Below are 25,288 nucleotides of genomic sequence, written 5' to 3'. Positions count from 1 at the left end.
AATTTTATTGTAATTTATAGTTAACTTTTTAACATATAGAAAAATATGATATCTTTATCCCACACTTATCAAAGTATATATATTATAATTATATTAAATTTAATAAAAATTTTATTGGAATGCCTATATACTATCCTGAAAATAATGTGAAAAATCTTTGTTTTAACAAATAGATATTTAATGTTCTCTATTTATACAATCTTAATCGATTTTTATTATCATATAACATTTCTTAACAAACAGTATTATGCGCTTTATATCTCTAATATAAACTAATAGTAAGAAGACTGTAAACGCATGATACTCAGGAATAATCGACATAAAAGAATTTGAATGAAATATGCCACGTTTTTTGTTGCTTTTCCATGTATAAAAGCATTATTGGCAGTATTTCGAAATTATTGTTTATGAATTTTCCAAATATTGCCATAAGATGATAATTCTTTCATTATTATGCAAACATTATTATTGTACCGCAAATCGATAAATGTACGTTTTCCATAAAACGTTATTTATCACTCATTAAAAGTTTGCTTTAAAAAATTGCACGAAACTTTTCATTTATAGATTTTGCTTTTCCTTATAATAAGAAAAAGTTTCAATATTACTTCAGGAATGTTCATGCCACTGCTCGTGCTTCAGGCAAAAAGCTTTCCCAATATTTAATAAGTTGGTTTTGGTATTGTAACATGGTTTCCAAATATTCTGTTAATTGTTTCTTAAAGTCTTCCACTCTCACTAATTCAAATCGTTCAACTTCTTTTTTAATTATCTTCGAAATATTGTCAAATTCTTCTTGCCCTCTATCAACTTTTGCTTCCCATTCTATTACTTCAGTAGCAGCTTGGCTCGTTTTGTCAGTTCTTCCAGATTGTTCTAATCGTGCTTTCTGTTCCCTTTTTTTATTTAACATCATTTGAGCATGTTGCCAATTTTGAAAAACCTTTACTCTTTCATGAAATACATCCTAAAATTGGTAATATTTTAAAATATCTAAAATGTTGGAATGCGCAACATTTATATGTAAATAAATTATTAACCTTTATTGCTCCAATCAATGCAACATAATCTCTTAACATTTCTCCAAACTGATACAGATCGCTATTACTTTGCGCTCTTCTGATCGCTTCTACTTTTTCCAATGTCTCAGCTAACTGAGCTAATGCCCTTCCAAGAGATGCTCCTGGTTCGCCATGACCAAGAACTGCAATGGATCTTGCTGTTGCACCAGTACATGTTGCTAATTCTCTTCTCTGATTAGTTAAGGTATCAACAGCAGAATGTAATGCACGCAGTTGAACATCAAGAGAATCAATTTGTGATGTCTTTTCTTCAAACCACTGAAAAATAAGAAAAATGAAAAATACTGCTTAACACGAATATGTTTTATAAATTTAATTACTAAAAATTTTCGATATAATTAATAAAATAAATGATACGAAATATTTATTATATATATATATAATATATATACACACACATATATACATATATATATATATATATATATATTTTATATATATATTGCAAATATAAGTTATTAAACATTTTTTAATTTTACTTTATCAGTTTCATCCATTTTATATGTTATCTTGTTAACAGTTTCTCCAACTTTGTTAAACAGCCTCATTACTCCTTTACCACTAAGTGCAGATGTATTAGTAGCTTTAGGTAATTCCATATCTGTTTAAGATATACACAGTTATAAGTATGATTGCATTTAAAAAGTTATTTTATTTTATACTACGATTTACCAGCTTCTAAAAATTCTCTAAAATCAGGATCAACACTAAGCACTGGATGAGCTGCAGTTCTATTCAAATATCTTTCAAGTGCTGCTCTGCGTTTTTCAATAAATTCTGTAGAACTGGAATTTTGTTCTTGATTCTTGTCGCCAGACATTTTAATCTTAGTTGTCCCTAATCACATAATTATTTCATTTATTTTACTGAATAGTATGATAAAAATAATATGACTTCAAAATATCTATCAATACCAATAACACTCTTCTCTGGAGCAGGAGGAATTATTCTGCCATTTCTAAGATATTTATCTGTTAATTTGTCATGAAGGCCAAGAAAATCACTGAAGCGTCTAATAACACTGAAATTTCTCTTTCTAAATATTGGCATATTTGTTTCTGTCTCAACTTTGTAAGCAACATAAGCACCCATTCCATCTCCTATTTTTTGAGGAGAAGTTACAGTAATTTTTAAGAAAACATCAGAAGAATCTGTCGATACCTGTAAAATATAAACTATAACATATACTTTTTAACTTGTTGTTATTAACATTTAATAATCTAAAATATACCACATCAGGTGACTGAGTCTGTATAACATTTGTTGAAAGTACATCTGTATTATCGTTTATGGGAACATCATGGAGATCACCTATGTCAGTACTCATTGGTCCCAAAGGTGAACTTAATGGTCCTGGTGCAGGACTTGATACCGATGAAAATGAATTTTCTTCTGGTGCATCTCGTAAAGTTAACTTTGGTAATTCTGTTTGAATAGTTGATACTCCGTTGTAAGGAGGTGAATCTTCTAATTGACTTTGATCCTATGTTTAAACAATATTAAATTTTATCTTACAAGAAATGTTTCAAATTATTACAAACGATCTTATTATATTTTAGTAACAAATTACAAATATTACATTTAATACAACAGAAATAAACTTGTGAACCTAATACATAGGTTGTGAAATTTTTACGCACATGTCTGAAAACAATATAAAAACTACCTGTACTGCTGATGCAAAAATATCTTCATCGTCGTCGTCTAAATCATCAACTTTCACGTCATTAGTATCAAATAGCGGCGGAGATTCTTTTATATCAGCCATCTTAGCGATTCTGTCAATCTACCGAGAAATGTACTGGGATCGGCCCCCCAAGTGATGTATGCCGTATGCCAACGTCAATCGCTATCTGTGACTATCGTATTTCTCAAAGTGCCTATCTATATTCGTGTATTATAAACTTTCTAACTTATCTTTACTACACATTCCGCGCGCCTTAGTATAGAATTCTCACACCTGTAATATGTAATATACATAGAACAAATTAACAATTATGTTATTATAAAGGCGTCTACTGATGAAGTCAGTTAGTTGCAGTAGGATCAAAAAATGCATTATGTACCGTTTCGTTCACAATAAATTGTTATCGTCTAGTTATGAATTTGTAGCGGCATATTTAAAAATGATAACAAAGAATATGTACATATTGCGTTAATAGTGTACTAATTACTTTCGAAATAATACGTGTAGCCAGGTGTACTGTAATATTTTAAAAAACCGACGATTAAAAATTTACAAACTATTAAACATTCTCAATGCATAATATATTAATTTAATAAATAATTTAGATAGATGTTTCTAGGAGGATTTTGTAAACGTGTAAAACAGTGTGCAAATGACATAGATACATAATGTGTGGTGCTTTTGTATCAGTTTGTGGTTACTTCTGCTTTCTGTATATATTTTACATATGTAATCTTTAATCTCGAAGTAAAAAGGATTAACTTGGAAAAACGTTATATGTTTATATATAGTACTTATTTATGAATTTCTTTTATAACTGTTTATTAATTACCAGAAATGAATCAAATGTCCAGAGAAGAAATTGATATCAGGCGACTTTTAACAAGATGTGAATTCATGGCAAAAGATGATCCTCATAAGGATTGGAAGCTTGAAAAGGTTAAAAAATAATTTAAATAATGATTAATTATTTAAAATTAATATAATTTATTCAAAACAAATGTATTAATCATTTCAGTACATCCTTGCTTTGGATGATATGATCAAACAATTACAAACATTACCACGGTACAATTCTATTTTATTTTTTAATAAAAATATATATTTATTAACAAAGATTTCAATTTTAAGCAATGTGCGCCATATGAGCAACATGACAACTTAATGTACTTGAAATTATTATAAAATTATTAAAATTTAATACTTTTTCAGTAAACCATCTAAGGATACCATGATGGGTTACATTAAACGAATAGATTTCCTGAAAGGATTAGTAAATACAACTAAACTTACAAGTCCAGTAGATAGAGTTGCAGCTGTACAAATGTTACCAAAAAGTTCTACAACGTTTAATGATTCAATAGGTCCAAATATAACAACCCAGATACATCAAAAAACTTCAGCAAAATATAATAGAGAATTGCGTGCTGAATTATTCCATAGTGATAAAGGTATATCAATATCACTATTTGTAAAAAAGATAATTTACAACTATAATAATCATCTTTTTTTTCTGGGGACATTAGAAGATGGTATAAGACAAAGATTAACTAGTACAAACATGCATGATGATGATTTAGGTGCAATTTTAAAATATAATAGAAATATTCAAGAAAAAATTGCTGAGAATATGCTTTCCATGACTAGTAGCATAAAAGAACATGCTTTAGCAGCAAATGCCATTATAAAAAAAGATATTGGTTTACTTGAAAAATCTGATAAATTAACTGATGTTAATACAAGTAAATTAAAAACAGAATCACTAAAACTGCAAGAACAAACACAATCATATTGGCGGTGCTGGATGTGGGTGATGATCGCATTTGTTTTAGTTGTATTTTTCAGTAAGTATTAGTGCATAATGTAACTCTATTTATGCTATAGTATTCATAATATTGAAATATCATAGCATAATTTTGTAGTTATTAATTTTTATGAAATACATTTATAATGTACTTGTATGAAATATGATAAGAATTTATACAATAATAAAATTATTTTTCAGATATGGTATTATTTATAAAAGTTGCAAAGAAAAGTATTTAAATTTGTAAATACATTTATATATATATCCACAACTGACTTGGGTACATGAGAATGAGGCTATGTACAAATGTGAATATCTTCAATTCAAATAAAATCATTAATATTGTTATTCTTATCATAAGAATATCTGTATATATTTTTCATGATGAATTTTCATCTATGTGTATATGTGTTGACTACACTTAGTCATCAATATGGTAAATGAGAATAAAAATATAAAATTTTTAATTTCCTCTATGAGAATTACAATTATTTATCCTTCCATTGATATCACTGAATGTACTCAATAGTCTGGCTGAAGTTTAAGTTAAATTATTCACTTTTAATATATTTAATTATCATAATAAGTAATAATTTATTTTCAATAAACAATTGAATGAAAAATTTATTTCAATACTTGTTATGTGTTACATTCATTTAAAGATATTATTTTTTCTTTTCTAATATATTCCTATTAAATTAAGCTCAAAATTGGAGTTTTACATAACTGTACTTTTCACTGTCAAAAAAGGACTAGTACTTTAAATAAAAAAAAAGATAAGTTCAATATATACATAATAGATAAATTTATGCAAAGAATAATTTTAAAACAAAATACCATAGATACATCATATGTTTCTCCATTATTTACTGATACTCAAATAAATCTTCTTTATATTTTTTTACTGAACCATCTATTGAAATCCAATCTCAACAATAATTGAGCTAAATGCTCTCCACTTGGTTGTGCACGTACTCTATTCAATGTTTTGGTTAACCAACCCATTAAACTATCAAGAGTATCAGATAATGTTTTAAGCTCTTCTTGTTCTGTTAAAAGCAAATTACCTACTTCCCACATAGATGCTTGTAAGATAAAATCATCACAAAGTCGCAATAAGAGTTTTATTAATTTGTTGACCTATCAAAAATATTTATTGAATGAATTGATAGATAAAAATTAAAAAATTATTTAAATTAAAATATAACGTACAGGATTTTTTCTTTCTGTTGAACTCCCTAATAAAAATGTTTGTGACATAACATTAGCCAAGAAAATACAGTGTGCTTTTTGTACATCTTCAAAATTTCGGGTACTTTTCATATTTGTTTCCATTATAGTATATTGACTTTCTAATACATCAACTTGTAAGTAATATTGTAAATTATCAATAATGAAAATTAAATTATTTCTTAGTTGAATTACACCAATATCACTGTAATAATGAAAACTATTAATATTTGATAAAAATCAGATTGTTTATGTATAAAATATTAGAATCATATCTTACATGTTTTTATAATACATATGCTCACTCCAAAGGTTCCATAAATCAATTTGTGTTTTTTTAACCCTTAGCAAAAATTTGAATAATGTATTGTAATCATTTAAAGCTGATGGATTAAATAACAAATGTAATGGCCATATGACTTTGTACTTTAAAGTAATCATACCCCACCCACGTCTTTCTATAATAATATCAATACTATATTATCGGAAGATTTGTCCACTTAAAAAATATATCATTAAATAAGAAAATATCTTACCAATTGGATCTTCACGTTCCTTTTCAGTAAATTCTGTACCTTCTACCTCAATATCTTCATTTTCATGTGGTGGAACTGGAACTATAAAATTAAAACTATCCATGGCATTTTCATCATTTAAATGCATTTTCCTTAAGGCCATTTGGAAAGCTAAATTAATATCCCTAGAGGTATGCTGTGTTGGAGATTTATTTAATATATGAGCCGTAAGTCTAATAAACTCAAGAAACAAATCTCCACGTCCCATAAGAAAGAAATCTTTTACTAATTTAAGTTGTTGCACAAGTTGTGCTTCTTCAACAGCAACTCGCCATAAAAGTTCTGTTATACATTGTTTCAATTCATCGATTGTACGTTCAAATTCAACAATATTAAAAATATGTTTTTTTTGTAAATTTTGAAGTTTAAGAAAATATTCATATTCTTTTTCTCCCCATATAGAAGTTTCAGTTTGATCAACTATAGCAAAATCTGTTAATAGGTAAACAAGTTAGTGGTTTCATTTCATGTTTTAAGCAATTAAAAATTTTTTAAATATAAATTACCTTTTTTCTGTCTTGGGTCATTTCCAAACATTATAATAGTTTGCCCTATAGTTAAGATTTTAGTTGCTAAAGATGGTCTTATGTAAGAGGGAAGTAGATCAATTTGAACGTCATAATTCCACATATCTGCAGTAAATTTTGTATTTATTTTATCAAAATTATCCTTATTGTCTACTAATATCAAACTGTTTTCCCTCTCAGATATTTTTTGAATAAAAAATTCATTGTACATATCTTCTATATGGCCATATAAAAGCCAGCTAGTTAAATGTTTATAAAAAACTGTATGCACACAGTGAGACATTCTAAATGAAATGAAGTAATTGGCAAAAGTAAATATGTAAAATAGTAGAAAACAAAATAATGTAATATAATACTTACTTTTCTATTGCAGATCTAACATCAGGAATACCAGTATACATATTTTGATGCAAACATTGCAATAGTTTACAGCCATGAATTTTTTGTGTGCGAATCTGGAATAAATTAAAATAATTAATTTTTTAAGTATGTTATATATCATTTTATATGATATTATATTATATTATTTTATACTAATATTCTTTATTTACCTCTCTTATGATAGAATTTAAAACAGAAAATAGACAAATATATTTTTGGATACGACAAAGTATTAGTGACAATGGAGTATAACTATCACGAAGAACTACATCTTCTAAATCAACAATCTCCTTACGAAATGGTTCCAAAGATTCATCTATTCCTTCACAAAGAGCTTGTAAGTATAAACCACGAGGAACATCTTGTAAATCTACAATTTATATTTAAGAATTAATGATTTATAAATTAATATATAATGAGATAAATTTTCTAATTGCTAAATTGTAATACTTTGAGTAGAATTTAAGTCATCAGATGTGGTATATTCTTGAATGAAATTCCTAATAATATTACATTGTTCAACTACATCCAATATTTCTTTAAGTAATACACGTTCACCAGGATGTAAATATTTTTCAAGATCTACAGTCTGAAAACAGCACATTTAAAAAACACAAATAAACTGTATATATAATTCAAAATGAATTACAATATCAATAAATATTATATTATAATTACATCTGATTCCAATATTTGCAAAGCATTGGTTGAACATCCCCATAATGACATTAATATTTCATGCAACATTTTATTGATATTTTTTAATTGGATGAAATATTACTCTCTCAAATTAGCAACAAATTATGTTGCATATGAGTTAGTGAAAATAGTATATAAACTGCAAATTAAGCATGTAACCTGTCAATTCATTTGCCAAAACTTATTGTTTTGATATATAAAAATGACAGAAAATATTGAACGCATTATAAATAAGAAAATTTATACTCTTTTATCTATCCATCTTGTTTCTATTAAATTTTTCATTATAGAATTAACTTTTACCACTAATACATTTTGTACATTTCACTGACGTGCTTTTATTTTCTTTCAAATATTTGTTTCAAATGATGTATATATACATTCTACATACGTATGTACATGAATCATAACTTAAAGACCATCTTTTCATGTAACCTCCATTTGAAAATGTGTATTTAGTAATTATTGGTTTGCATGAAGATTTGTATAGTATGATAGAGTTAAAGATAAACAACTTGCCAAACGTCATTTATATAGTATATATAAAAATTTAAGTTACTATTGAGAAAAATATTTGCTAATGTTGTAATTCTAATAATATAATTATAATACTAAGCAATATCTAAAATCTCTAAAACAAAGCTTAATAAGATATATACTATTTATAACAAAAGAATTATGTTTTAATTAATGCAGGTAATTACACCTGCATAAAGATATAATAACCTCAAATAAACAAATCATCAAAACTATGTGTAAGTGTGGTATATTTTAGTGAATACAATATATTTTTTATAAATTTCAACTAATTACTCAATGATTTATTAAGATATGGAAAAATATTAATATATGCAATATATTATACATTTTTAATCTTTACATAAATTATATTTAATAATAAATTTTTCAGAGATCTAATTATGGATACTTCAAAGGATACATTAATATGTCGTTTATGTGGTGTAAATCTTGTAAAAGGAAAGCATAAAAGTATCTTTGAAGGATCAACAGATTTAATACATAAAATAAAGGAAACATTGCCAATTTCAGTACGTTAATATACAATACGTGATAGAAATTAAAAGTATTAATTGTAGTTTAAAATCTGAACATTTTATTTAAACTTAATGATTATTAAAATATCTTAATAATTTATCTGTTTTATATAAGAAAATATATATTATTACATTATTAATATATCATATGAAAAGGTTTTGAATTAATATTACCTTAAATGACTTTTACAGATATCTATTGATGATAATGGCTCAAAATATGTATGTTTGTCATGTTATGACAAAATTACTTTTTACTACAAATTTATTCAAGAAGTATTGGAATATTCTAAAAGATTAGAAAATGTATCACAAATAGAATCCTTCTTTGATCTATCTAAAGAAGTAACAGACTTTTCACAAATTCATAGTGATGCTATATATACATGTCCAAATTGTAATGTAGATTTAATGATTTTATTAGTTAGTAATCCTCAAGGCTGTGATTATACCTTCCAAATCTCATTAGCTATGGTAAATCATTCTGAAAACAAACATATAAAGAAAAAGAATATACAAATACATAAAAATGTAGTACATCTTAATAATACTATAAATAATATACATTTAAAACATGGAAACAAAACAACAATTACTGAAGATATTGAAAATATGCCTAATCAAGAAGTAAGCCTAACATTACCTGTATTAATCTCAACAAACTACTACAAAGAGGAAAATTTAAATTGTATTGATGCATTATCTAGCAAACAAAACACAAAAATTGAAGTAGAAAAAGACACAAGAGAAGATCTTAAGGAATCTAATTCTGTTCATCTCTCAAAAATATCAAAAGTACAAGAAATATCACATGTGTCTAATAATTTAATGGATTATGTTTATAATTCTGCAGATCCATTAGTGAAAAATGAACCTGAGAGTGATAATACCTATTGGCTAGACAGTGAGACTGATTATAAAAGTGAGAAAGATACATGTATAACATCACAAGACACTATGCTTGAACAAAATGATATACAAGATGAAAATGATATATATAAATCTTGTTTAAAATATGTATGTAAATTATGTGGTGCTCGCTATCTTTCACACTTAAAATATGAATTTCACATGGAAAGACACAAGCTAGGTAAAACAGATAAATATGAATGTACATTATGTGATAAAGAAACAAGTAATGAAAACTTATTATGGGATCATTATTTTCACACACACAAGAGTTTACAACGTTATATTTGTGTAGAGTGTGGAAAATTATTTACAAAACGAACTAGATTGAATGGGCATCAAAAAAATTATAAACATTCTGGTGTAAAACAAATACAAGTTGGTACTAGTGAAGATGATATTAGTGAAGATGTCATACAAAAAGCTATAGCAACAACAAAACAGGAGAAAGTATCTATAAATTGTAATCTTTGTGGTAAACTAATTTCAGACTTAGATCCAGATGCTATTAATGACTTAGTTACATGTGCTACTTGTGAAGATTCTACACTTTCTTTAATGATAGATGGAAATGAGACAAAAGTTATTTCTCCACGTCAATATCATTGTTCTAAGTGTCCTAAACATTTTGTACGAAAAGAAAGACTAGAATTTCATGAAATGAGGCATAATGAAAATATGAATGAATTCATTTGTAGTACTTGTGGAAAAGATTTTAGAGCAGAAAATTCTTTATATGAACATTACCTCTTTGTTCATAAAGGGGCAAGACCTCACATTTGTGAACTATGTGGTAAGTCATTTCAGTTAAAAGCTAGATTAAAAGAACATCATCGAATTCATACAGGTGAGAGACCATATCAATGTGATATCTGTGGTCAACGATGTAGAACTACAAACGCTTTAAAGCTTCATAGAAAAATTCATTTTTCTCATAACAGGTATATTTGTAACGTATGTAATAAGTCATTTAGTAAAAAGCAAAATATGAATGAACATTTAGAGAAGCATTGGAAAAATGATAAAAGTGTAACATTACCACAATTATTTACATGTCCAATTTGCGTAGAAGATTTTCCAACCTACCGTATGTTAAAATATCATATGGTACAAATTCATGAAATAAATAATCAGGATCCAATTTTAATAAAACAAAAACCATGGTATGAATGTGCAGAATGTCACGAGAAATTTAAACATCAAATGTCTTTAAAAGCACATAAAGAGAGAGTACATGAAGGAAGAGTAGACCCTATTTATCAGTGTGACATATGTAATGCAACATATAGAGTAAAACAACTTTTAGTAAATCATATTAAAAGTAAACATGATGGTGAAAGACGTTATAAATGTGCTCAATGTGAAAAAGGATTTAATGACACTAAATCTTTATATAATCATGTATTATTACATACTGGAAAAAAACCATTTGTCTGTGAATATTGTAATATGAGTTTTAGAAGAAAAGACTCCAGAGATTATCACCGTAGAAAACATACTGGTGAACAACCTTATCAATGTCCAGATTGTGGTGAATCATTTTCTACCTATAATAATCGATCTAAACATCGAAAGAGAGAACACGGAGAAGGAGATCCAGAGTGTCCAGAATGTGGAAAAAAATGTAATAATCAACAAGAAATTAGAATACATTTAAATAAACATCTGGGAGAGAAACTAAAAAAATTACAAAATATAAAATCTAAGTAGATATGATCTACATACAATTCAAACAAAAATACAGTGAAACTAAATTAAATTTCTAAATTAAAATTGCACTGATTAATTATAATTAGTAGATTATTTTATTTACAAAAATGTATTTATTTTAATTATTTTATATATTTATAAATGCAATTTAAAATTAAAAGAGCTGACTAAGAATGTGGACTAACATCTAATTTTTTACTGTTTCATTACAATTTAAATTATTTTCATCAATTTTATTTTACTTAAATAATTAAAAGCAGGAATTTCTTTATCTTCCTTCCATAAAAAAATGACATGTAACTTGCTACTAAATAATGTATTAAAATATTTCATTGTATATTTTAATCATTGAATTATTATTTCATGAAATAAATACATTCATATTAAACAACTGCATAATAAATACTATATTAAATAGTATTGCTATAAATACTATATTTTATTAAACTACTTGTTATTAAATATTTTAATACAAAAGCTTATTAGCATTTTACACAAAAACTTATACAATTTTATACAAAGCTTCCTCAAAGAAAATAATTTTTTCTTTGCTTGTATAAAATTAATATCATGTTTCTAGAAATATTTTTCAACTTTTGTATATGTTTGTAATGTACTTCATTTTTTTTTTTTTGTTTTTGTAAGATATATTTACTATAATATTTCTAATTTAGAATGATCTTAATAGCACTCAAGTAAATTTATAATTATTTGGTTTATAATGATAATAATATGTGTATTATACTACTTTTTCAAATTAGTCCTTCATTATGTATATAATATCTTATAGAGTAATTAAGTATGAAACATAAACAGCATATACTGCAATGTGTTGCAAACATAGTACCTGAAATTATCTATAAAAACATTGAAAATTAAATTTTAGTATTTGAAAATAAACTATTGTTAAAACTTCAAATGTAGAAGAAATATGAAGATTCCAAAATAAATAAATTCTAATTACTCAAGATACCACTGTAACTACAGGAATGCTTACTAATTTTAATGTTATTAAGGATTTAATATTGAATATGTCATAAACGTGTTTCACAACATCAAGACAGTTAAAAATATTAAAACTATTTGACGTATTTAACATATCATTTTTTACTTTAGTAAAGCAATATAACTTATATGTATGTATATGAAAAAACTCATAGATATAAACAGCATTACAAAAATAAAATATTGAAAAATCATTGCAAAGTAGTCTTTATTGTGCATTATTTCAGTTTTATTCCACACATACATACATTCAGTTATGTATTTATAACATTAGTACAATTTTCTATAATACTGTAATTACATTGAATATATTTACAATAAAGAATTATATGTAATTTATTATACATGTACATAGTTAACATTTTCTAAACATACTGTATATATGACATGTAATTACTTCTTATTGCTGTGAATAAATTATTAAAAAAATTTTATAATAAAAACCAAATAAGCATTTATATTTTTAATTTTTTTGTAGTATAATATTTTCCATGCAACCTTATTAATTAGTATAAAATATAATTTCTATGTTCCAAAAAATATTTAATAATGTAATAATTTTATTTATAATTGTTGAATTAAAATAATAAGATTTGAGACTTTTATACATTGCAACATCTTTATTATCATATTACAAAAATTAAAGTGCTGCTTAAATATTTATATTTATATTTAATATCATTTTTTCAAATATTTATATATTTACAATGAAATATATAATATCATAACATAAGTGGATGGAGCAATAAAAAAGAAAAGAAAACGCATAACAATTTTTAACAGTAGTAGTGTGCACGTTGTTCTCATATGTAGATACAGTCAAGGTAGACACGTGCAGCTGAGACAAATGTCAAAATTTAAATGGTTGCGCCTCAGTGTCCGATGCGGCGCTGTCTCGCAAAAATCAGGTGGTCGAATTTACCAGCTGTGTTACTTTGTACTTGCAATCGTACATAACAAGGCATTTAACTTTTTGATGTAGGAAAATCTGCATTTTCAGCAAATATAAAAGAATCGTACATAGTATTTCGTATTGCTTGTAAATATCATTCAAATTTCCTTAATTTTTTGGAAAATCAACAAAAATAACACATGAGGAACTACTTTTACGCGGAGTAATATCGGAAACCGTTCGAGCGAGTCAATATTTATCCTGCTTTTTTACTGTAATCATGGTTTACTTTACTTGAAAAGTAAATCGTGGAGAATATACTTAAATTTTAGAAAGCTTCTAATAGAAAATTTTTTGAAAGTCTACATTTATTAAATGGCTATTCATCAAAACAATTTTTGCGGAGCAATAATGACGTGCTACGATCGCACAGACGCAAACCAGCTTCGTTCATTGGCTGAAGGAAGTGAGCGATTCACACATACGTAACACATGCTCTTTTCTGCAAGTACATATTCACCAACACCAATCTAGAATTTTCGTAGCAGATTCAGGAATGTATCAATCGCCTGAGATCCCTTTAACATTTTAAAAAATATCTTTCTTATTTCAGTAATTTATTGTCTCAGATTATATGTTTAAACATCCATTTCGTAACAAAACAACATTGCATGTAGTGATAATAATTTTTTATTGAGATCAAACTAATAATCCTATCAAAAAGTTTTTAATTCGAACAAAAACATATAAAATTCAACTTTACCATTGCATTACTAAATATAAACATTATATTTGCAAATTACATTCGAATTATACTTCTATAATCGTAAATTTAAATACCGTATAATAAACAATTTGCCATAGAAGTAGAATGATAATTTCATAGAATTAATATAGTAATAGCGAATGCAAAGGCGGTAAAAATAATGTTTGATGTCTAAACAACTAAAATATTATGAAAGTTTATGTACAGCTGTAAAAATTGTAACTATTTAATGGAAAAAATAATAGGGAGTTTAATGGTAATGCAATCGAGAATAAGCGTGATAAATACGATCCTGGTTGCTCAGCACAAGTAGGGGTGAAGGGAGAGGCAGCTTCGCACACACACCGGCGCAGAACGAGGAACGAATTCACTCGCCGGCTCTCAACAAGAACGCGTCGACATATACACCGTGCTTGAACGTACTGAGGTGATATATTTGTTATTTATCCTACGGTCGAAGGCGAGTCAATCGTAAAAATGGCCGGGGAAAAACGTACTCAGGATCAAGAGGAAACTTTATTGTCGGAAACGGTGATCTTAATTGACATCGAAGGCACCACGACGAGCATAAGCTTCGTGAAGGTAACAAAGACTATGGCCGTGAGGCAGAACGCGCCCTACAGTTCTCGCATTTCACCGGTTCTCCAACACATTCTCTGACATTACCTAATGATTAAAATTTTCCACACAGCTAATATCTCGCAGAGAAATTTCCGAATGTTATCATGGAGTCATTGTACGAAAAAAAATTTGTGGATTATAGTTTCGCGCGTATTGTATGTGTGTGTTCTCTCTCAGCATTTACTATGCCGGCTGAAATCCAGTTTCAGGTTCCCTGTTCGTGAGACAGCGAGTTTCATGGCAGGCAATAGATGCTTTCGTCTAATCTAAAGCGAATAAAATATCATATAAATCATGTCGAACTTTCTTATTTCGAACATTAACATTTTTATATTTGTTTACTTTTACTGTTAATGTTCTTTTTTTTTTTTGCGAAATGTTGAGGTTGTTACTTTTAACATGTTGTAAATGAAAACAAACTAAATAAACATTTAGAAAATTCTGCATATTCGAAACGTGGATTATTTAGCTACGAAAGCATTACTGTGCGTAACATAATTACACATGCGATTTTTCAAAATAACGGAAACCGTAACGGCGCATCGCACAGTTAATTCGATCGACGAGCACACACTACATTCACGTTTACCTTCCTTTCAGGACACACTTTTTCCTTACGTGCGAGAAAATTTAAAGAAATATATTGAAACTAAATGGGAGGATGAAGAATTCAAACAAGACTTTGAAAAATTAAAGGAGCAGGTAAATATTGGAAACAATTGAATATTAACATAAATATTGTATGTAAAAATAACCGTTTTATTAATCAATATTGAAATATTAAAATATTTGAGGATAATATAAAGAATTATGATACTTGAATGAGATGGATTGTTTATAGTAAATGTATATATCTATATATATATATATATTATATATATATATGTTATACTACTCTTTTATTTATGTTTTAAATATCTTTCTTTTGTTGTTAAAATCTTAATTCAGTACAGTAAATTTAGTGCTTCAACTTTTAGTGATGTATTTTAGAGAGTGACCAATAGCATGACAGGTAAGAGGCAGCTGCTTGCTGCTAGACATTGACCTGGGAACATTCTTTGTCCCAGAAGATTGATACCCAGATTGCACATTTATAAAGCTTGAGATTGGAGCTAAATAAATTTTTAGTACTATATTTATTCTTCAAATTATATAAATATAATTTTCTTTAAATCCAATCATTGAATATTCATTTGTTTATTGTTATTTGATTATTCTTTTAGAATTTCATTTAACATACACATTTTACTTTTCTAATTATTGAAGTTTTATATTATTACATGTTATTTCATATTATTTTACATTCTAAAGTTCATTTACTTATAATAAATTTATTGTAATGTTATCACATATGTCTAAGGTAAATATAAATAATATAGTAAAAAGAAATTTAAAACAAAAATAGAATTAAATACAAGAATGTTTATTATAAATAAAAAATACAATTTTAAAAAAATATAAATTGGGATAATTATTTTATAATTATTTGGTTATATATTTTAAAAATAATTATATTTTTAAAGATATATTTATAATAATATTTATTTATTATTTAAAATAAATTTCACGTGTGTGATTTTGTTAATAAAGAAAGCATTGTGTTTAAGTATTCAATATTTTGATTGTAGGCAAAAAAAGATGAAGAAGATAAAATTGATGGTTTTGTACCAATTACTGGTACTAATGCAGAAGAAGAGAGAAAATCACTTGCAAAAAATATATTATGGCAAATGGATGGCGACAGGAAAACTGGAGCACTGAAACAATTACAGGGGCACATGTGGCATGAAGCTTATAATTCTGGAACAATTAAAGCACAGTGAGTTTCTGATAGTTTCTTCTCATTAGAATTTACAACAAAAACACTTTCAGGTTCCAAAATTCAATATTTAAAATTAGTACATGTAAAAGATGTGATTATGATATATGTGATTATGAAATATGATATATTTTCAATAGTATGCTTATAAAAAGTTTATCTGTAAGCCTACTATAGATATCCCTGAATATATTTCGTAATTTATTGCTAACTGTTATATTTTAATTAATATCAAAGGAAAATGCTATATATCTAAAAAGAGTTTAAAGATAAATAATGATATATAGCTATATAAACACCATATGTAGTGAGGTGAATATGTTGTGTAAGGGCTCACTTCAGTTTGGCATAAATATATCACTACAATTATGATAAACAATTTATAACATAATGAACAATTAAAAATGATTCATGAAATGATAAATGAATTATTTGTATAGTGTTTATGAAGATGTACCCAAAGCACTAGAATCATGGACGAGTGATGGTAAAAAAGTCTATATTTATTCAAGTGGTAGTGTTGAAGCACAAAAACTTCTATTTGGACATTCCATACATGGTGACTTACTTAAGGTACTTTATTATAGTTTACCTGTCATAGATGCCAGTACTTATAACTATATGAGCGTTGAATGTAATAAATTATTTATATTATATTTTATTATATAGTTTATATAAAGTACAACAATATATTGTTGTGTGTGTTTTAGTATTTCAGTGGTTATTTTGATACTGAAGTAGGTGCAAAACAAGAATCAAGTAGTTATAAAAATATATTAAATAAAATTGGAGCTGAACCATCAAGCGTAATTTTCTTAACTGATGTTGTCAAAGGTTAGTAACTATGTATATCGTGATATATTAGCATTTACAAACCACAGTGATACTCATGAATAGATACTAATTCTTATGTTTTTCTATTATAGAAGCTGCTGCTGCAAAAGAAGCAGGCTTATCAACGGTTATAGTACTGCGTGAAGGCAATGCTCCTCTTACTGATGAAGAAAGAGTGGCTTTCACAACTATTAAGTCATTCTTAGATTTAACATTTCAAACTTCTACAAAACGACAAAAGTTAGAAACTACAGAAGTTCAAGAAAGTAAAAGTAAGAGTACATCTGATGTTAGTGAACCAATGGATACTTCCGAAGATGTTGAAATGACCGATAAAGTAGAAACAAAAGAAGTTGTTCAAGAAGAAGCAAAAGAATGTATAAAAGATCAGCAACAAAAGGAAGCTCCAGTCACAGACGTGAAAATGGAAGAGCCAATGGTTATTGATACAAAAGATGCGCCAAATGCTGAAAAACTGGAAAATACGGCTGGAAAGGTAGAACTTCAGCCATCAGAGGTGAGTACAAAACTAGACACTTCCGAAAATGTGCAAGCTGACGTGAGTAGCAACGCCGAATCAGTAGCAATACCTTCAAAAGATGATGAGAAATCTGCGATTTCTGAAAAAGTCGAAAAGCCAATAGATACAGAGAAGTCTGTAGAATCTATCCCAGAGGCAACTCCTACTGCAAATGACCCCTTGGACGTTGGAATGAGTGAGCCTAAATCAAAGTCTGAAGAAGTTTCTATTACAGAGAATAAGACTGAAGAATCGTCAAATACTGCTAAAGAAACTAAATCTGATGACATGAAAGTATCAGAGGTAAAACCTGCTGAAACTGCATCAAAAGAGAAAGATAGTAACAGTATAAACGAAAAATCAGAAGAATGTGCTAATAAACCAGAAAAAGAAACGAAAGAGGAATCCACTGAAAAAGTTGTAATTACTCCTAGTATAACAGAAACTAAAGCATCAGAAAATGAATCTTCGGTAAAACCTGCGCAGGAACCCACTAAGACAGAAGAAAAACCTGCAGAAAATGGTAATGTACCATTGACAAGTGTAGAAAAAATTACTGCGCCAACGATAACAGAGCCAGAAGCTACTAGTAGCAAAGCAGATACAAATACTGAAATTAAAAATACAACAGAAGTAGCTAAAGAAACAAAATCTGAAACAGAAACAGAATTGACTAACGTAAAATCCCCTAAAACGAAAGAAACAGAGGAAACAGCAACGTCCGCAAACGATGCAGAAAAACAAGTAAGTGCAGAAGCATCAAAACAGGAATTGACAGAGAAACCAACGAAAGAAGAAGCTGTAGCGGATGAAACAAAAGAAACGAATACAGTGGATTCTGAAAAGAAAAAATTAAATGGTACAACACAAAACGGAGATACAGATGTACCACTGTCAGATGATAAATTACAGAGAAATGGACTAAACGAGGGGTCATCGAATGAAAATGTTAATTCGTCAACGAGCGGTAGTACATCTGCGCAAAATGGTGAACCAGAGAGTTCCTCTGAGACTAGTGCAGAATCTATAAAAGTTAAAAAGGTCGTTGATTCTGCAGTAGCCGATGGTGCCGGCGAACCTGACGTTGTTCCCCCTGTAGTTGTAGCTGCGACGTCTTAATCTTGTTCTTATACATTTTAAGAAGTCCTTCATACATAACCCCAACCCACAATACTTATCCGCAGATATAAACTGAAAAGTTGGCTCCCTACACCTTACATAAATCGTACGACGTTAAAGATGTAATACGTTAATTTAAAATACAGTTCATAAGATTTCTATTTCTTCAACAAATGTGAAGGAAGACGATGATGCGACATATACAGCGTGTTTCACGTTCGATTATCTTTTCTAATGTTACAGTTTGATATATTGCATGCTTGTCGATTATGTTAAATAGAAAATTCTTTAAAAATTCACGAACACTCAGTTCCTATTTCACTTGCTTAATTTATTTCGTTATACTTTATTCTGCCATTTTTGGTTTGTCTACATAAATGTATTTTTTATAGTAGACAGATTATTCTTAATTTAAATCGACCCAGAGATAATCGAAAATGTCATTCGCTGTAGCAAGACTAAAAAGTATTTTTGATTTTTTGTTTTCTATTAGATTTTACGATGTGTATCCTTCTTTTGTATTGCCTAAACGAAATGTTACGGTATGAACATTTATAGGATAGCAAATTCATCATAGTTGGAGTATGCTAAAATACCGAATGTACTTTGTGCCAAATGAACTAATTCATCAGTTTGAAGATTTTTCTATAATTATACATATAATGTTTAAAGATCTGATCACTGTTTTAGTTTCTAACAACAATCAGGGAACTTTGATTATATATGATTTTAAGACTGAATTGGTAATGCCTCGAAAAGTCGCTGGCTTTAGACTATACGATATAATTTTTGCATACTCTCTTGTGTACTTAATTTTATAAACTGATAGTAACACAGTGATCTTTGAATCATAAGTCTACACTTACTATCGATAAACTGTGTTTTACAATGAATTTTATTCGACTATATTAGATATATTTTTTCGCGTTGTGCGAGTTACTATAACGTAATATCATATTCCTATCTTTTTCTCTTTTTTTTTTTTGCCTTTTTTGACATTTATTTATCGAAACATATACTTCTAGCTTAGAATGATGTTGGCCTATATGCATTGCGTATTTCTGTATTTTATATTGTGTATCATAATTAACATTTTATCGATATTAAGTTGATTTTGAGCGATTGGAAGTTTTGTGTTGCATTTATTAATGTCCTATAAAAATCATGACATTCGTATATGGTCAATGATGTGACTGTAACATGGTGTATTGCACGTATTCATTATTTTATTAGTTATATAAAATGTATTTAATATAGAACAATCCGATTAGAAGGAAAAACACTTCGGTTTGAAAATTTATTCATTTATTCCTACGGATTGATAATGTGAACATTTTTTCTATGAAATGACCGCTTTTTTCCCGACAGTTTCTTTTCTTTCTTTTTAGGATTCGTAAATTATTTTCCGAATTTGACAAGAACTCGATTATTTATTTATTATCCATTCCTGCAAAATTGACTGTGATTTAACGATATGCTGATAGACATAGGGAATTTAAAACAATTCATTTGTTAATCACCTGTAATAATTCCTTTGGCAGATTATCGTACTAATACTAATATTTTTATTGAAATTAATATACATCCTGCCTGATTGAAGACACTGTGAAGACTGTAGACTGTAGACAGTATAGTAAGCAATCGAAGCTTCCGTATTTTCTCTTTTCTGTTTTTTGATTTTGGTTCGTTTCCCTTTTTCGCCAGCGGCTATGCTAGAAAAGCTCAGCGACCCACAAAAGCGAATAAATGAAATAAACGAATTGCGACGTCAGCGTGTTCTAGACTTGTTATCTATAAGTGCACATATAGTCAGTAACGATTATGAGACTTTGAACCTTAAACGATTGTGAGACTTTAAACGAATGCATATTTTACAGGACACTTGACAGACCTCGCATTTATTTATAAGGTGTCCTTACAACAAAAACCATTTCAATACTCAATAAATTTTTTTTTTTTTTTTGGCGTTGCACGATTCACCATGAATTGATAGAAAGAGAATAGAGATTGTTAAAAAATAATGATCTCCATTTATTACCTGAAACGGAATTTGAATCTTGTATGCTTGATAGTCCTCGTTTCACGATGAAATATATCCGAGGATATATCAGAGCGGATAAGACCGTTGCCGATGTTCGATTTGATCCTACACAATAACTTATCCTTAAGTCAGATATATAAGGAAAATTTCCAATTGATATTATAAAATCTAGTACGATTGCAAATTCATCGAATGCATAATCGATAACATAAGTGTGCCCGAAAATGCTCAACCGCAACGATTGAACGATTTTATTGAAATTTTTAGGGTCACCTCTGTTAACGATAATTAATAAAAATACTAAAAAGCTCGATGTTAACAGCCCCGAAGCGTTAACGACTGTAAACTGCCGACATTTTGCCATAACGTGTTTTTTAATTGTTCTTTCGGTAAATACCTTATATTTTTATATTATGTCTATTAATATCGTGTTTGAAAATGTGAACTGACTCTGCCAATCAGTACGATAAAATTAAAATCTTTGGACGCTAACTGACAATATGTATGAAGTTCTTCTCGGCTGACTTTCACGGCATCATCAGATATCATCATCCCCATATCATCCATTCTTGTTCTTGCGTCGATAGTCGGAAGAACCGAAGTACATATTGATAATTTGCGACGTATGAGATTGCTCTTTACTTGCTTTGTGTTTCATTTTTATTCGAGTGCTCGATTTCAACGAACCTTAGTATTTTCTCTTCAAACGTACACGATCATGTTCAATTAACGTAAAATAGCGCCGTTGATGTTCTAAGTTTAGGGATCGTTAACTCTTTGCGGTTTGATTTATAAGTATTATTTACAGGCGTCGAACTTGAAGTATTCTGATAAAACTAATTGGATAACGCGCGATACGACAAATGAGAATGTAATCTATTGATCATGTAAAATGCAATGGAATAAATCATTTGTTTTTTTTTTTTTTTCAATGTGACTATGAACCGCAAAGCGTTAAATTAAGAAGCGTTTGTAAGTTTAACGTTGACATTTTTTTTACTGTGACTTGTCAACTTAGAGACCTTCAATCAACGTTTGATACTCGACTTGATGCGACCACGCTCTAAGATGTATGTCATCGCAGCTTTATTGTGTTATTATTCGCATATGGTCGCATGGCCGTCGTACACTGCCTTGTTATTTATTATCTTTTCGTGATATAATATCGGATATTCGTCAAATCAGTCGTAAATCACTAATAAAACGTTGATGCTTTGTATTTTGTTAGAAATGAAATGAATGTGTCGCTTATACATGTGTATGTATATGTACATGTATAGTGTATATATATGTATACTGTAATGTAGTAAAAACGGTATTTATATGTAAATATCTATATATAGATATTATTTTTACTCGTGACACATTTTATCAGTTGAACTCGTATGTAATAATGGTTGTAGATCTTGTAAGCGAACCGAAGAACGTGATATCCATCAAGAATACGTTTTCTTGCGGCTTACAAGTGGTACAGCTACTTAAATTGTATGCATAAGATTTGTCGTCCTTTCAAAATACCTTAGATACCGAGATACATTAAGTACCGAAGATAGGGAATACTAATAAACAATAGCTTCGTATCGATTAGCGATTATTATTTGTAATTCATTGGCTATTTTATGTAACATGTCAATATAAGTGTAGGAGAGAATGTACGGACTTAATTGATACTTTTTAACGATAACCTTCGACGGAGATCCTTAAAGACTCGTATCCTCTAAGAGACTGCTCCGTTGCTTTTCTTTCTCAGTCAAGTATTTTGAATACTTTTCCTTTTCTTCTTTATTACACGAGATCATCTGTAGAAAAATTACTATTTTCCAGTGTTCTCTAAACAATTAACGTATGCGTGGTAATATGTATGTGTGCGTGCGTGTGTGTATTACATGGCAGGGGCACAAAACTCAGTTCTATTTCATCGTATCAAGTTCGACGATCATCGGATCTTAACACACATTTTATTGAACGAAGAGTAACACATTACTGACTCCGGAACGGTATGCACTGTACAGGAAAAGAAAAGGATTGAGGATTCTGTTCTCTCTGAACTCTTGACTGCATTCGTAGAGCAAAATAAATGAATTTTGCAATTAGAATCCGAGCGTTCAACTTTTATTTCATTGTTCCTAACGAAGGCTTCGAATTTGCGCGAGCAAACTTATTTTAAAAGAGAAAGGATAACCGTGATATCGAATCGAAATCAGAGCGTACTCATCCTTATATTCTTCATACTGTAAATTTTGTTTAGGTGTATATATTCTCGTGGTAATATTATTACATTAAATATAATGGGATAAAGAAAGAAAAAAAAAAAAAAGATTAGCGTCCGCAACATAGAGTTAAAGGAACGTCATAAAAAGATAAAAGAATTGCGATTAAAGTATATCGATGTACATGATTGAAAACTAATCCGCTCTCGGTATTGTTTCCTCGAATTGGTTCGTGCTACTCTTGTCCTCAGCTAGTCGATAATGTTAGGTGCAGCAGCATTTTCACCCGATCGATCCTGAGTGCTAGTCATTCTACTATGCGCACCGGAGCATCAATTTTCAACCAACTAATTCAGTAGATCGAGATGTAAAAAGTCTCCGTCATTTTAACGATAATTTCCGTTGAAGCAATAATATTGTCTGGATACGATTCTTTTTTTTTCCTCGACATAATGTTAAGAACAAGATGTATCGAATATTTGGTACTTGAAATACATATTGTTCGAACGTATGAGATATTGCTTTTTCTACGACACTTTTCTCTTGTATAAAATGCTGAAATACCATTTTTTACTGGGAAATGCAAATCATCTTGTAAGATGTTTTATGTTTCATGTAAGAATATACAGAAGGTTTCAGTGTCCATGCAATGGTTCAATATTTAATATTGAAGGTACACTGATTTAAAATTACGAATTGAAGGACATTAAAGATTAAAGAAATTTAAAAATCCAAATAATCTGTGTCAATAAGAGACTTCCTTTCTAAATAAATAATTTATAAAGATTTTTCAATACGCTCTAATATATCATGCTATACTTTTTCTACTTGTATTAAAAAGAAGAAATATAAATTCTATTAAAAAGAATACTAGTAACTTTGAAATGTTCTTGCTACCTTTACATGCATATATGTACATGTTTTTTGTGATATTTTAATTGACTTCTTCGTGTAATTTAAACTTTATGCGTTTGATTATACGTATTATCCTATAATACTTTTCTTAATACATTTTTTCAAATATATACTCATTTACCGATTAAATTGTGTCATATTTATTTCTCTATTATTTAATTTCTATATAAATTTCTTTTACAACAAATAAATTTTATTCCTTTATTTATCTATCTCTTTTTCCACATATATCAACGCTTTAAGAGTGCATGTTTAGAAAATAATAAACGAGTCAAAACGTTCTCTACTAGAGGTTTGTTTATATAAAATTAAAGGCTGCAAGCGTTTAAACTTTCTCTTACAAAACGTATGCTATGCGAAGGGAATAAAAAACTGTTTTATAGTCGCTTCTGTTTGAAAGCCTTTACTACACGCGAAGTAAGTGTAAGGTCTTTCACCGGTACAAAAAAGTTCGCGTACCTAGCCTCAACTAAGTGTTCGTTTTAAAACCTTTTTCTCGTACGCTACAAGTAATACATAAGCTTCCTTTTCAATGCTATGCTTTGCTACATGTTATCTCGGCATTATCTAAAATTTAATGATTTCTCTTCGCGAATATTGCACCTAATTGCGCCCTCTTATTCTTTGTACACCTTTTTGCGGTAAAACGTGCCCTTCTATGTTGATTTATATTTCCATGCTGCTATGCAGTGTATGCAGTTTCTGTCCCAGGCACCAGTTATCACGAATGTAAAATCTAATCCTAAGATGAAACCACGACCGTTTAATACTTGAGAATGGTTTTAACGATAACTTTTCTTAATTTCTCCTTTAGTTTTTCAAAGTACAAGTGTATACAAATATTTTTTCCTTTTCTTTGTGTTTTAGTTACATTGGGAACAGAG

The 25,288-nt window shown here is 28.5% G+C and overlaps 4 protein-coding genes across 7 annotated transcripts; 2 read left to right on the top strand and 2 right to left on the bottom strand.

The window, feature by feature from the left end:
- Nucleotides 1-156: 156 nt before the first annotated feature.
- On the bottom strand, nucleotides 157-3,130 carry LOC117239119 (sorting nexin-2). Its single transcript, XM_033504437.1, has 7 exons — nucleotides 2,749-3,130; nucleotides 2,314-2,565; nucleotides 1,997-2,243; nucleotides 1,755-1,919; nucleotides 1,562-1,683; nucleotides 1,041-1,340; nucleotides 157-967 (listed from the first exon to the last, which is right to left on the bottom strand). The coding sequence occupies exons 1-7, from the start codon at nucleotides 2,848-2,850 to the stop codon at nucleotides 620-622; spliced, it is 1,536 nt and encodes a 511-aa protein (XP_033360328.1). The 5' UTR covers nucleotides 2,851-3,130; the 3' UTR covers nucleotides 157-619.
- Nucleotides 2,990-5,047, top strand: LOC117239120 (vesicle transport protein USE1). 4 transcript variants are annotated; one of them, XM_033504438.1, is made up of 6 exons: nucleotides 3,104-3,122; nucleotides 3,605-3,708; nucleotides 3,788-3,837; nucleotides 3,982-4,220; nucleotides 4,296-4,613; nucleotides 4,775-5,047. In XM_033504438.1, exons 1-6 carry the CDS (start codon nucleotides 3,104-3,106, stop codon nucleotides 4,813-4,815), a joined length of 771 nt encoding a protein of 256 aa, XP_033360329.1. In that variant the 3' UTR covers nucleotides 4,816-5,047. The 4 variants fall into 4 exon arrangements, with proteins under 4 accessions (XP_033360334.1, XP_033360329.1, XP_033360330.1 ...); XM_033504439.1 differs by lacking the exon at nucleotides 3,104-3,122 and adding an exon at nucleotides 3,335-3,439 and having other exon boundaries at nucleotides 4,775-4,815; XM_033504443.1 differs by lacking the exon at nucleotides 3,788-3,837 and having other exon boundaries at nucleotides 2,990-3,122.
- On the bottom strand, nucleotides 4,913-8,360 carry LOC117239116 (gamma-tubulin complex component 4). The gene is made up of 10 exons (XM_033504432.1): nucleotides 8,235-8,360; nucleotides 7,968-8,127; nucleotides 7,740-7,878; nucleotides 7,460-7,659; nucleotides 7,269-7,363; nucleotides 6,888-7,192; nucleotides 6,343-6,813; nucleotides 6,087-6,264; nucleotides 5,789-6,011; nucleotides 4,913-5,716 (listed from the first exon to the last, which is right to left on the bottom strand). The coding sequence occupies exons 2-10, from the start codon at nucleotides 8,034-8,036 to the stop codon at nucleotides 5,468-5,470; spliced, it is 1,929 nt and encodes a 642-aa protein (XP_033360323.1). The 5' UTR covers nucleotides 8,037-8,127; nucleotides 8,235-8,360; the 3' UTR covers nucleotides 4,913-5,467.
- Nucleotides 8,361-8,647: 287 nt separating this feature from the next.
- Nucleotides 8,648-20,034, top strand: LOC117239121 (enolase-phosphatase E1). The gene is made up of 9 exons (XM_033504444.1): nucleotides 8,648-8,743; nucleotides 8,899-9,037; nucleotides 9,236-10,547; nucleotides 14,753-14,907; nucleotides 15,547-15,648; nucleotides 16,575-16,765; nucleotides 17,206-17,338; nucleotides 17,476-17,599; nucleotides 17,692-20,034. The coding sequence occupies exons 2-9, from the start codon at nucleotides 8,909-8,911 to the stop codon at nucleotides 19,236-19,238; spliced, it is 3,693 nt and encodes a 1,230-aa protein (XP_033360335.1). The 5' UTR covers nucleotides 8,648-8,743; nucleotides 8,899-8,908; the 3' UTR covers nucleotides 19,239-20,034.
- The last annotated feature ends 5,254 nt before the right edge of the window (nucleotides 20,035-25,288 follow it).

The sequence above is a fragment of the Bombus vosnesenskii genome, unplaced genomic scaffold, assembly GCF_011952255.1.
Source record: "Bombus vosnesenskii isolate JDL3184/JDL3185 unplaced genomic scaffold, Bvos_JDL3184-5_v1.1 scf7180000013883, whole genome shotgun sequence".
NCBI classification, from domain to species: domain Eukaryota; kingdom Metazoa; phylum Arthropoda; class Insecta; order Hymenoptera; family Apidae; genus Bombus; species Bombus vosnesenskii.
Note: the sequence above shows the minus strand (reverse complement) of the source record. Positions and strands in the feature narration are given on the sequence as shown.